At 40.3% G+C, this 13,465-nt stretch overlaps 1 protein-coding gene across 7 annotated transcripts in view; it reads left to right on the top strand.

The window, feature by feature from the left end:
• Nucleotides 1-13,465, top strand: part of fermt2 (FERM domain containing kindlin 2) — a 148,253-nt gene that overhangs the window by 60,611 nt on the left and 74,177 nt on the right. For all 7 annotated transcript variants that reach the window (XM_043697670.1, XM_043697669.1, XM_043697668.1 and 4 more), the window contains exon 4: nucleotides 8,695-8,835. In XM_043697670.1, coding sequence (XP_043553605.1) covers nucleotides 8,695-8,835 — 141 coding nt within the window. The remainder of the gene's footprint in view (nucleotides 1-8,694; nucleotides 8,836-13,465) is intronic.

Below are 13,465 nucleotides of genomic sequence, written 5' to 3'. Positions count from 1 at the left end.
CCCCTACCTTACCCCAGTTCCAACCTTCCAGCTCAGCACAGTCCTCATGACCTGTCCTACCTGCCAATCTCCCTTCCCACATATCCGCTCTACCCTCCCCTCTGACCATCCCCACTCCCATTCACCTATTGTACTCTTTGCTACCTTCTCCCCAGTCCCCCCATTTATCTCTGCACCCTGGAGGCTTCCTGCCTCTATTCCTGATAAAGGGGTTTTGCCCAAAATGTTGATTTTCCTGCTCCACGGATGCTGCCTGACCAGCTGTGCTTTTCCAGCACCACTCTAATCTAGACAGTAGTAGGGAAAGGAGAGTTAGAGGCATTTACCCTAATAGAATGGGGAAGGTTCTGGAATTTCTTTTAGCACTGCTGGCTGTTCCTTCAGACTGTGGAACCGGCACTGACCTGGATGGTGATCTCGGAACAGGTTGCCAAGGTCTGATAACTTCACTGAGTAGGTATGTTTTGGAGTGCCAGTGCTTATTTGGGTATACTGCAGCATTTTCAAGATGGTGGAGACAACAGCAATGCTGGTCTTTTGTGGGTTATCCAGGAAGTGGCAGGTTCTTCCAGGAATGGTGGGTAGTGGAATGGGTCCAGAATCTGGTGAGGAGTGCATCATAGGGGCAGGGTTGGTGGTTAGTAAAATATGGTAAGTACTCATAGGTCTTATTGAGGGACACTTCTATGAAACCTGACAGAACTGGCAATAAAAAAAATGTAAGAATCAGCCATAGATTTTTACAATGGTGTGTTAAAACCAAAAGCGCTATTGCCTTTAGGATTATATAGTATCAGACTTAGCAGGAACTTAACCTTCATTTTGCTGTGAAAAGAAAACATACTACAAGTCACGAGTAACTTGTTCATTAGAAATACGGAGGAGGAAATTAATCCAACACTGGTCACTTTGTTAATAATGTGTGATCGCTAATGTTGCGCATTCTGCATCTCTCAACAGATTTCTGAAGTACAGTGGTGCACTTTTCTTAAAATTACATTTTGGGAGAGTTGAGGCTGCCTACATGGTCAAGTTAAAGTCCGATATCTGTGATTTAGCTTTCTTGAAGGTTTTTTAATTGGACTTCTGGTTAACATTGAAATATAATCACCTGAATTTGTTATCATTTCAATCAATCATTATTTAATGGACATACTTGTGAATGCTACCAAAATAGATCCAACTTAAAGTTCATAATCAAATATCACATGTTGCCAAATCTGTTTGTGTGCAGATTTGATCCTTACCAACACCAGAGCTATCTAATTGCATTTCATAGCTTTTTCTCTATCCTTTTTTTTATCAACCTCTTCTGAAATATCAATCTAATGACCTCTTAAATATTGTGATTGACTTGATGGCTGTTTAAGTTAATGATTTCCGTATTTTACTATTGTTTCTCTGTCAGCCTCCTCCTAAAGTTGAAGCAAGGTGGCAATCTTTTGGCAAGAATAAAACCCAGAATAGCTTTTTCTGAAATGCAGTGTTAGAAAAAAAATTGGATTCTTTAAATCTTTGTGACCCAATTAAATATTGTTCAGAATCGCATGTGTAATGTGTTCCTGATTGGACATTTTTAACATCAGCTATCTATACACCTTTCCTCATACTGCTTCCTCCTTCCAATTTTGTTTCTCCATTCTACTATGAATCTAAGTTTAATGCTAGAGCTTCCTCCTGAATTTTTCACTTATGAGATTCATGGTCAAATTGTATTTGATAGGCCTTCTGTGAAATACCTTAACTTAATTGTTTGAAAGGTTTTTAATGTAATTAATTATAAGCTGTTACCATTCGCCTGACTTCAGTACTTTGCATGTATTTCATAACTGGAGTTGATAATAGAAACAAGAAAATGAAAGCAGGAGCAAGCCATTTGGCTCTTGGAGCCTGTTCTACCATTCACTATGACTGATGATCCAACTAAGTACCTGATCGTTTTTCCCCATACCCTTCAATCCCTTTACTCTTAAGAGCATCATCTTAACACTTGAAAACATTCAATACTTTGGCCCAACTAGTTGCTTTGGTAGACAATTCTACAGGCTTTAATACTCTGGGTGAAGACATTTCTCCTCGCCTCAATCCAAAATGGCTTAGTCCATATCCTTAGACTCTCAGTTCTGGACTTTCCAGCCATTGAGACAATCCTTTGTGTTGATCCTGTCAAGTCCAGTTAGAATTTCAGAGGCACCTACTGCACGCGCACACACCAATGAATATGGCCCACACCAATCCTATCATCGCAAACATCAGTCTGATCGAGTGCATGCCCTTATCTAGAAATCCATCGAGTGCATGCCCTTATCTAGAAATCCTGCCCTGGATAAGGAGACCAAAACTGTGTACATAATCCCAGGTGTAACTGGGTATAAGGAATTGGGGAACAACATAGGCTGACTTAAGAAGACTCATAATCTTATGACAAAGAGTAGACTCTACATGGGGAGTGACAAGGGAAAATAAGTCTTCCAATGAAAATGAATGAAGTCTGAAATTCGTTTGAAACGTTAAGTAACTATAACATTTGCTGATTTGTGGTATGCTGCAGTGAGGGAATTAAATGAATATCGGGTGCAAAAATGGAACTTGAAACAATCCACTCCATGGGAGCTGTCCAAGACCAAGTACCTCATTAGTACAGGGACTGGCCACTAATCTTCAGAATCATTTTATTACAAAATAAAATTTTGTGTTCTGAAATCCTTCCATTAGCTTAATTATTGCGTGAACAGCAATGAATGTAAATTGTTCAAATCCAATCCAAAGTCCAGCAAATATTGCAGAGCAACAGCTGGTTAGTGTAGCTACTTTATGGAAAGAAAATACAGGTAGTTCTCTTATAAAACTAGTTTCAGCAGTGAAATTTGGCTGTAACGTCGCTGAAGAATTAGGAAATGATATTTTCGAGAACAGTTACCTCTGTTCATAGTAGCTTGATTCCAGCAGCAGTCGTTTTGTGCACTTTGTTCTGTGTATGTGCCGATGTCAACAGCCATCAGAGCATGAGAGGTACTATACATTGAGCACTTTCATCTCAAAAATTAAACTAATGAATGTTCATTACTCTTTCTCTGAGACAAGAATATTCTTGAGGGGGAAATGGAGATAGGTGGAAAAGATGAAGTCTCGGATGCAACACCAGAACAGCTTTCCACTTCTCCCTTTTGTCTTCTATCCTGAGGGAAATTGAGAGGCAGCTGCAGCTCTTGGAGGACAATGATTGCAATGCAGAATGCAGCAGGGTAATAGTTCATTCAGTAGGATATCATCTGGAACCCTATGAACAGCTTCTTCAAGGCAGAAGAAAAAGGGCAAAGCAGCAAATACTGGATGTCTTTCTTTTAAACCAACCCACAAGAAACAGTCGGAAGACAATGAACCACAGCCATCCACTTCTGCCACCACAACTGCACCTGAAGGTGGTGCTGATGATTACCTCTGTCCCTGCATTAACAATATTTTTTTCAATGTGATGTGTTAAATTTACTTTTACTTTTCTTAATAAGTATTATTTAAACCTTCATTCAGGCTGTGCTATAACGTGATTCCAGCGGCGATCATTTTGCACACATCGTTCTGCACATGTGTTGATGCCAGCTGCTGTCAGAGCATGAGAGGTACTATACATTGAGCAGCTTCATCTCAAAAATTAAACTAATGACTGCCTCTTAAACTAAGTGAGTTATAGTGTTATGCTTTTGGGTGATTTTTGAGCGATTGAGTGATTTTTTTTTTGTTTTGCTGTTCTGCTCCCATTATTTCTATTGAGCGATTTTCTATTAAGCAAGGTTTCACTGGAGCGGAACTACAGTGCTATAGGAGAACTACCTGTATCTATTATTGCAGCAGAAGAGCAAGATTGCTCTGAGACTCCAATAATTACCTTGATGCTAAAATTCTGTCTTCAGCGATTCATCTTCAGACATGGGTAGAAAAAAATGAAAATCTGTTGTGTCAAATCAGCAATATGGATGAAATGGTCATGAATTATGATAGACCCGGCAGCCAAACAATAGTGTGGAGTGAAAAGGTTCAATTGTTCTTGTGAAAACCACATAACATGAAGACTAGATTCACAGTGGTTTTGACCAGCATAGTTGAGGGAATGAAATTTAAAAACTCAATCAATTTTGTGTAAAATTATGCTGAAAATCAAGTTTATGAACAGGATTTTGTGTCAGTACGGGACATTTGTTTGGGTGAAGGTAGAATGAAGTTAGGAATGGATAAGGTACAGCATATGCATCCTGATGAGCAGTGTAGAGGACACAGTTTATCAGTGTGGGACATGTTCATGTCCTGTATAACCAATGGGATAGAGAAAGCATATGCAAAGAAATAATACTGACATTGTATTATACCAGAGGAGTGTGATGTTTTGTAGTTCAGCCCTTTGGATGTGTGCCTCAACAATAATTCATTCTGCCGAATGGATTAGGTGGATGGATGAAGGAGAAAGTATCTACAAAGTATAGAAATATGCACAAATGTCCTGCATTATGTTTGTGTGGTTTTGTCACTTAATCGTAGGATACTATTAGGTGCACAAAATATAAGATCACTCAAAAAGAATAGATGGAGGGAAAATGATTAGTTAGGGAGGGGTTATTCTGAAATTGAAACTATTACATTTAATCTTAATTGTTCCATAGCCAAACTAACTTGAGGTTTTCATTTGTTATGCAATCAAAATCCTGGAACATCCTTCAGAACAGCACTGTGGGTGTACCTACATCCTAGGAACTGCAGATATTCAAGATAGCAGTTAACTACCACTACTTCAAGAGCATTTAGGGGTAGGCAATAAAGGCTGGCCTAGCTAGTGATGCCTCATCTTGTGAATGATGATATGTATGGGAAAAGATTTGCTAACCCACGATAGGCCCATAAAAGCAAAATTGGCCAAACTGTACCAGAACACCCAGAATTCCCGAGCAGCTCACAAGCTGGATCAGACCACACGCAGACAAGAGGAATACACTGTAAGCTCCCATGGACATGACGGAGCACCACAGATATGTCAAAGCCCTAAGGGCAATTTCATAACCCAGCAATACCAAAGCCACACAAAGAGCAGGACAGACAGGCAGGCACCAGCAAAGACATGCTCAAGGAACAGGACAATGGAAGCACCTCACCACTTTAGAAGAGACTTTAACACCTACCTGTGAAGATGAATGAAACCATGATACTGTCAGGGTGTTGCATTGTGTGAAGGAACAGGACATTCATTCAATAAACTGTTTTCCAATTAGCATCCTTGCAACTAAATTGCTCCATTTCCAGAAACGTTGTAGTTTCCCATTTCTTAATCAGTGTCATTGTGCAGCCTTACTATAAAACTGGTCTCATCCTCAGCTCTGGGAGGATAAATCTCATCTACCGGTGCAGACTGTCAGTTCTGTGTCAGCCTAGTCAACTTCTTGTCCAGCGATATTGCTTGCAATAAACTGTTCGTCAATTTCACTTTGAGCTGTGTTTTGTGATCTGTAACCCATTGGGCAAATTTCTCCAACATTAAGTCTTCATTCAAAGCTCCCAGCAGAGTTTTTTTTAAGAGACTTTGTGACAGATAGCTGCAGCATTTCTTTGATGTTTGTTTGAAAGTTTTACAGAGTAGGGATTTCAGAAGATCTTCATGTCCTCCCAAGAGCATTTTATGTCTATTCCTTCAAGTCATGATCCACATTAGAGTTTGAAGCCCTTGAAATGGTCAAAGTAGGGTTTATTTGAACCTGGATCTAGGTTTAAATTGCCCTGCTGGGTTAAGCTTTCCTTTTCGTGTGAATCTTGCCCCAGTCTCATTCCTCATTTGCAAAAAAATGAATCTGTGAGAAATGTGCAATGGGACAGCTGAATCCAGGTTCCATCTGTTACTGTACTTTTAAATGTATGCACAGTTTTCCAAATATCTGCCCCTGAATACCCGCTCACAAAATCTTTTGCATACTTTTGTATACTTTGAAGACTTGATGGCACTGCTCAAGGTTTCCAAAATAGTATTACTGAAATTTGAAGCTTTGCCATTGTGGATTTCTTTTTGGGGGATGTGTCATAGCTGTGTGAATCATAGCCGTGTTAACATGATCACAAATGGTTACAGTAGACTTTCTCAAAGTTTACAACAGCCAAGGAATCTTTCAATATTGTGTCAAAATGTCTTGCAAAGTTTCAATCATTTCTGAGAACACCTAATATTGTACCAAAACCAGAAATTGCTGCAGAAATTTATCAGAACTCTGAAGAAGGGTCACTGAAGTTAAAACTGAAACATTGATTTGGCTTTCTCTCTACAGATGCCGCCAAAACCTGTTGAGTTTCTCCAGCAATTTCTGGTTTTGGATTTTCCAGATTTTGCAGGTCTAGGCTTTTTTGTTTAACAAATATTATACATTTTTAAGAGGGCTTCCACCTCCATGAAAAGTTTTTTTGCACCTCATGTTCTGCTACATATGCCTATTTCATTTGGTTTCCAACCCAGATATTGGATTTTCTTTCTTCACTGCTTAAGTTGTGATCCACTGCCTGGTTTACTGGCCTGTCATCTTCTGTTATCTTGAATTAACTCAGCATTCACCATTTAAAAGCGGCTAATTAGCTTGAACCTGTTCCCAATCAGAACTGAGATAAGACATGTGTCGATGGTCTTGCCTGAATGTCATACTTATGAATTGTACCTATCAGGGTGTAGCTTAATTAGCCTGTGTGGCAGCACTAAGTTTTGGCGCTACCCCCAGATGTTTTTAGGGGAACTTTACAGTGTCAATATGTCTGAGTTTGACATTGTTGTTTCTGATGCCAAGATTGATGCCCGATGGTCTGACAAGATTCGTACCTTTTAGACTTCATAGCAGTTGTGCAACTGAATGGATTACTAGGCCATTTCAGAGGGCAAGTGACAGTCAACCCACATTGCTGTGGGTTTGGAATCACATGTAGGCCAGAGCAGGTAAGGATAAGACGTTTTCTTCCCTCAAGAACAATAATTAATAGATGGGTTATTACAACAATCAACATTTTTCTTGGATGACATAAGAGAAATCTGGGATTAAAAGTCTAAAGTTCAGTTTACACTATCTGCTATGGTGGGTTTCTAACCCAGATCCCCAGACCATTACCATAAGACCATAAGACATAGGAGCGGAAGTAAGGCCATTCGGCCCACTCAATCATGGCTGATGGGCATTTCAACTCCACTTACCCGCATTCTCCCCGTAACCCTTAATTCCTTGTGACATCAAGAATTTATCAATTTCTGCCTTGAAGACATTTAGCGTCCCAGCCTCCACTGCACTCTGTGGCAATGAATTCCACAGGCCCCACCACTCTCTGGCTGAAGAAATGTCTCCGCATTTCTGTTCTGAATTTATCCCCTCTAATTCTAAGGCTGTGTCCACGGGTCCTAGTCTCCTCGCCTAACGGAAACAATTACCTAGCGTCCACCCTCTCCAAGCCATGTATTATCTTGTAAGTTTCTATTAGATCTCCCCTTAATATTACCATTGGTCTTTGAATCATAGAATCCTACAGTGTGTGAAGAGGCCATTGGGTATATCAAATCTGCACCGACCCTCCAGAGAGTTTCCCATTCAGACCCAGCCCCGGCCCCAATCCTATTCCCATAACCCTGCATTAACTATGGCTAATCTACCTAACCTGCACATTCCTAGTCATTTTGGGATAGTTTAACATGGCTAATCCATGCTATGGGAGGAAACTAGAGCACCTAGCAGAAACCCATGCAGATACAGGAAGAATGTGCAAACTCCACAAACAGTCAGTCAAGATGGGATTAATCCCTGGGACTGTGAGGCAGCAGTGGGAACCACTGTGCCACCCTTTGGGTTTCTAGTTGGGCAAGTCATCACTAACCCATTGCCTTGCTCTGCTCTATTCTGACAAAACAGCTATCTTAGCTTAGATTGGTCAGCACACCTGGGACCCTGATTGAATTATTTTTAACTTCCTCAAACATGTGTTTTTGTCCTTAACTAAAACCTGACTTCATCAATAACAATGCTCTGAATTGACCTCTTATTCATTTTTAGTAATAAGCTATTCAGAGCATTCATTGTATTAATTTCATGTTTCATGTTTGTATTTCAGTCCAACTTGTCATTATCTCTCTGTTTTCGCTGTGAGTTTTGTTTTGCCATGACAGCTACAGATTTTGAGTCTTCTGCACTACTCCCTACATTTGGATTTTATCTAATCCCAAAGCATTTTGCTTGCATACCTGGGGCTGTTATAATTTTACAGATTTTCTGTTCAAATTACATTGATTTCTTTAAGTATACTTTATGGTTTAATTTGTTTTTTAACTACTAAGAACTGAACTGAATCTATGTATATGGGCTCAGTGAGCACATCTTAAAGGGTATGCCTATCTCTTGGTCGGGACTGGATTCAAATTTGGGTCTTATGATTACAGTGCTGTTCTTTCATTGACATTGCCATTTTACTGGTCACTTGGGAAAGATTCCAGTATTACGAAACCTCTAAATGTGTTTAGAAATGCTAAACAGATTTGGCATCATCATGAAATTCTTATGGCTTGTTGCTCGGATTTCTATATTTTGATCTACAAACTTCGTTTTGAGTTTTTATTATAATGAGCATTATTTGTCACTGATTTACTTAATGTCTTAACCACTCCCAATTATCTTGTATATTACTTATCTATTCTAACAGATATAAGGCATCCTGAAGAACTCTCTCTCTTGAGAAAACCTAAAGATCCAACAAAGAAGAAAAAGCGAAAAACTGAAGAAAAAGACCAAGGTGAAGATGAGACACTAGAGTTGGAAGGACCTTTAATTACTCCAGGATCAGGTCTGTAAAAGTGTGCTGTATACAAAAAAGATAAGCAGTTAGGGGCGAAACAATGAATTTTTGACCTCCAGTCTGATCGTAAGATATGTTCTAGAATTTATTGCCAACTTCCTACCTATTGATGAATTGCATCAGTCTACAATTCTATACTAGAGGGAATCTAGATGTGGACATGTATGCTATAATCATGATATAAACACGGCTGTTGAATGGTATTTGAGCACACATGGAAACCTTTTTGAGATGTGGGGAATCAGGAAATAAAGGAATTAAATGCTGATTACTTGCATAACTAACTTAATTTTATTTTGAAAAGCATGAATTTGTGCTTGAACCAATTCATTTTTTTTCAGGCAATCTGAATTATGCTTGCTAATGCAAACTAATACATCTTTAAAATAGCAATTCTAATATGCAAATCTGAAAGAAGAATGCATTAGCTTCTTGGATCCTTTTTATTAGTCTACATTATTCTATATTATTGTCCTCATAAGTTTAGATGACTTAAAATACCTCTTCAGGAAAAACCACACCATTGTGTGATGATTAGTATTATTTCTGAGTTCCTACCTGGGTGACCACTTGCTCTCCTGACACTGTTTCAGCAAACACATGGCACTGAATGTGTCTTGTAAACATGCACAGAATTGTTATATGAGAAGTCAGAAAGGAAATGACCTTTTAAAGCTATTCTTTTAAAGTTCTAGTTCAGGAAGATTGCAAATATCGGCAGTGCAAGATTATTTCTGCTCCCAGCTCCACATAGTGTCATTGATACTACGCAGTCTTCAAGTGTAAATGTTTAAGTTGTTTAATGCATATGTAGCAGTAAATTGTAGCTGTTGAGACTAGAGTGGCACAGTGGCTCAATGGTTAGCACTGCTGCCTCATATCACCAGGGACTTGGGTCCAGTTCCCGACTTGGGTGTCTCTCTGTGTGGAGTTCTGTCTATGTCTGCATGGATTTCTGCTAGTGCTCTGGTTTCTTGCCACAGTCTTAATGATGTGCAGGTTAGTTGGATTGACCATTCCAAATTTCCCATGGTGTCTGGGGATATGTAGGCTAGGTGAGCTAGCCATGATAAATGTAGGGTTATGAAGAATGCTCTTCGGAGGGTTTGTGCAGACTCAATGGTCCGAATGGCCTCTATCTGCATTGTAGGGATTCTATGATTCCTTCAATATCCTGGAACTCCCTTTCTAAAGTATTGTAACTTGAATGGATTGCAACGGATCAAGGCAGTTCCCCCCCACCTTCTCAAGGGCAATTATGAACAGGCAAGAAATGTGAGCCCAGCCGGCAGTGCCCACTACCCATGAATGAATTTTTTAAAATAATTCAATGCAGAACCAGCTAAAGGTCTAAATAAATGAGAGAACTTTTGTGGCATAATTATTTTAAAGATTTTAAAGTTCAAAAGTACATCAGCAAAATTTCCGTATTTTATCTTTAAATACAGTAATACAATACGCACAAGAACAGGCCCTTTGGCCCACCAAGCCTGTGCTGATTCCTATTCCTTTATTTAGATCCATTACTTATTTCTCATGTGCAGCTTCTATCCCTCTGGTCTCCTCCTGTTCATGTCTATCAAGATAAGCCTTAAATATTACTAAAGGGCCTATGACCACTACCTCCATTGGCAGTGCATTCCAGGCACTTACCACTCTCTGTGTCAAACATTCTCATCTAAACTTTCCCCCTTTCACCTTGAAGCTGTGCTCTTCTGTGATTAACCTCTCCACTCTGGTGGTGGTGGTGGTGGTTGGGGGGGGAGGTGGGGGGGGTGGTGGTGGTGGTGGTGGTGAGCGGGAGAGCAGATATAGATCTCTATCAGGTCACTCCTCAGCCTCAGTCTTTCCAGTGAAAACAATCTGCGTTTATCCACCTGGTCCTCATATCTAAAACCCTAAAGATCAGGCAACATCCTGGTAAACCTTTTCTGTGAGCTCTCTCTAGCATCCGCGTCCTTCTGTCAGTGAGACAACCAATTTTCCTTTGTTGAGATAACTGCAGATGAACCTTTACAAATTTTGAGTTATATCCTGCATCTGCTCAATAGAGATTTATAAGTGTTTATTTATCCCTGTTTTGATAGCACAAATGTTGAATAAATATCCCACCATGGAAGCTAGAATGAGAAATGAAATGAAGGGCCTTTGCACTGTACATCTGGGTACAGAATGCAGCCATCACCAGAGCAAAGTTGGGCTCTTCTTTCATGAGAATAGCAGATCCGTTAAATGAATTACAAATATCTAACCACAGTCCTCAATGCTCTGTCTTCCTCAAAAGTCTAAATATATCTTGATTCAAAGAATTTACAAATGTGTAATGTCCAGCTTCCCTTGAGCCAGGCCTCTGAAGCATGGATGCAAAACAGAGACAACACTTATTTTTTTGCTAGCTCCCCAGTAAACAGTGTAAAATTATAGAGTCATAGTGATGTACAGTGCGGAAACAGACCTTTCGGACCAACTTGTCCATGCCAACCAGATATTCCAACCCAATCTAGTCCAACCTGCCAGCATCTGGCCCATATCCCTCCAAACCCTTCCTATTCCTATACCTATCCAGATGCCTTTTAAATGATGCAATTGTAGTAGCCTCCACCACTTCCTCTAGCAGCTCATTCCATACACATACTATTAGGTCTCTTTTATATCTTTCCCCTCTCACCCTAAACCTATGCCCTCAAGTTCTGGATTCCCCCACTCCAGGGAAAATACTTTGTCTATTTATCCTATTCATGCCCCTCATGATTTTATAAACCTCTATAAGGTCATCCCTCCACCTCTGACATTCCCAGGGTAAACAGCTCCAGCCTATTCAGCCTCTCCCTATAGCTCAAATCCTCCAACCCTGGCAACTCCCTTGTAAATCTTTTCTGAACCCTTTCAAGTTTCACAACATCACAAAATTAATTTAGTAAAGGGGTTCTTTCTCAAGTTAGTTTAATGTTAATTAACAATTGAAATAAGTATGATTATTCATGATATTATGTCTTTTATTTGATTGGTAGTTATTTAGAGGGCTTTATTTTGACTTGCTATCTCTGTTTGGATAAATATCATTATAGCTAAGGTCAAAAGTCAAAAAAAGATCCTAAAAACAGTAATTTAATCATCTTGTTTAAGCAGTTCTGAGTATCATCATGCTGTTAAAGTAGTTTTCTTGTATATGTTGACTAAGTGAACTTCAAGTTTATACATTGGTTGTGTTGTTTGGACAAAGGTATTCTTACCATTACCACTTTGTTCATGCTAAAGAAAGGGATCATAGTCAGGTGAAAATTGTTCTCGTAGGGCAGAATCCCATAAGGGTCTGAGAGATGTGGACCAAGGCAAGATATGTGGTAGAATTGGACAGCAAGTGCAGCAAGGCACATCTCAATGTCGAGTGCAACTTCCACCTCCATGCTTTTCACAAGTGGCTTTGCAAGGTCCTCACTGGACAGCAGTGAGTTGCATTTGACAATCATTATTGCTTGTTAAACTCGTTGTTAACAGTCCTCCTCACCTCATCTTCCATCTTGCCAAACAAACTTGGCCTGGAAAATTTAACAAGGAAATGAGGCAGATTCAGCCCACCGCATGCTGGAAACTGAGCACCAACATTTCAAGTTATGCTCCATGAGCATTGACCTCAGGAACCCAACATCCACAGAATTTGGTGTCTGACATGCGCCAGCCTTTGAGAATCCTTGCATGCATCTCCATTTCATTTACGAGATGCTTCTGCACTTTAATTCTGCAACTTGACGTGCCGCAGTTATCAATTGTCATGCTGCAGCAAGGACATGCTGACCCAGTGCTGTGCACTCAGCTCCTGGACTGGACTAGGCAGAACCTCCAAGCTCTTCACTTGCTTCCACAGTGCTAACTCTCTGAGCATTCCTGAATGCTCAGAGAATCCTTTACCTTGCCTTTTTTGCACTTCGCCTCCTTCAACCAGAGATCTCCGGATTATGTTACTGCAGTTCTCCATCAATTCGGGGACATGGTTTTCGCTCACGAGTTTCAGCACATGGTCGGAGTCAAGATCCTTTCTGGATAAGTGGTGAGGAGCTGAATGGCAGCAGCAGACCATCCGTCTGTAAAGTTTTGGGCTGTTTTCCTCATGGAGTGAAGGAGGACCAGTTATTACAGAAGATTAGAGTTGATGGCAAATCAATTACTGTTTGCAGTGGAGAGGGCATGCAGGGTCAGTGGTGTGAGTGTATAGAACAAACAGGGGAAGATGTTGTAGGCAGTAGAGAGTCGTAGAGCATGAGTTGTGTTTGGAGGTGGGTACAGTAGCAGAAATTGAGTATGTTTGAGGTATCAGGGAGAAGATACTGGGACTTAACCTGCCAGAGTGGAGAAGATCCTTGACATTCTTCCTATAGTCTGGATCAGTGGTGCTGGAAGAGCACAGCAATTCAGGCAGCATCCGAGGACAGGCAAAATCGACGTTTCGGGCAAAAGCCCTTCATCAGGAATAAAGGCAGAGAGCCTGAAGCGTGGAGAGATAAGCTAGAGGAGGGTGGGGGTGGGGAGAGAGTAGCATAGAGTACAATAGGTCAATGGGGAAGGAGATGAAGGTGATAGGTCAGGGAAGAGAGGGTGGAGTGGATAGGTGGAAAAGAAG

Source organism: Chiloscyllium plagiosum, chromosome 10 (genome assembly GCF_004010195.1).
Source record: "Chiloscyllium plagiosum isolate BGI_BamShark_2017 chromosome 10, ASM401019v2, whole genome shotgun sequence".
NCBI classification, from domain to species: Eukaryota; Metazoa; Chordata; class Chondrichthyes; order Orectolobiformes; family Hemiscylliidae; genus Chiloscyllium; species Chiloscyllium plagiosum.
This window is presented reverse-complemented; position numbering and strand designations above follow the sequence as displayed.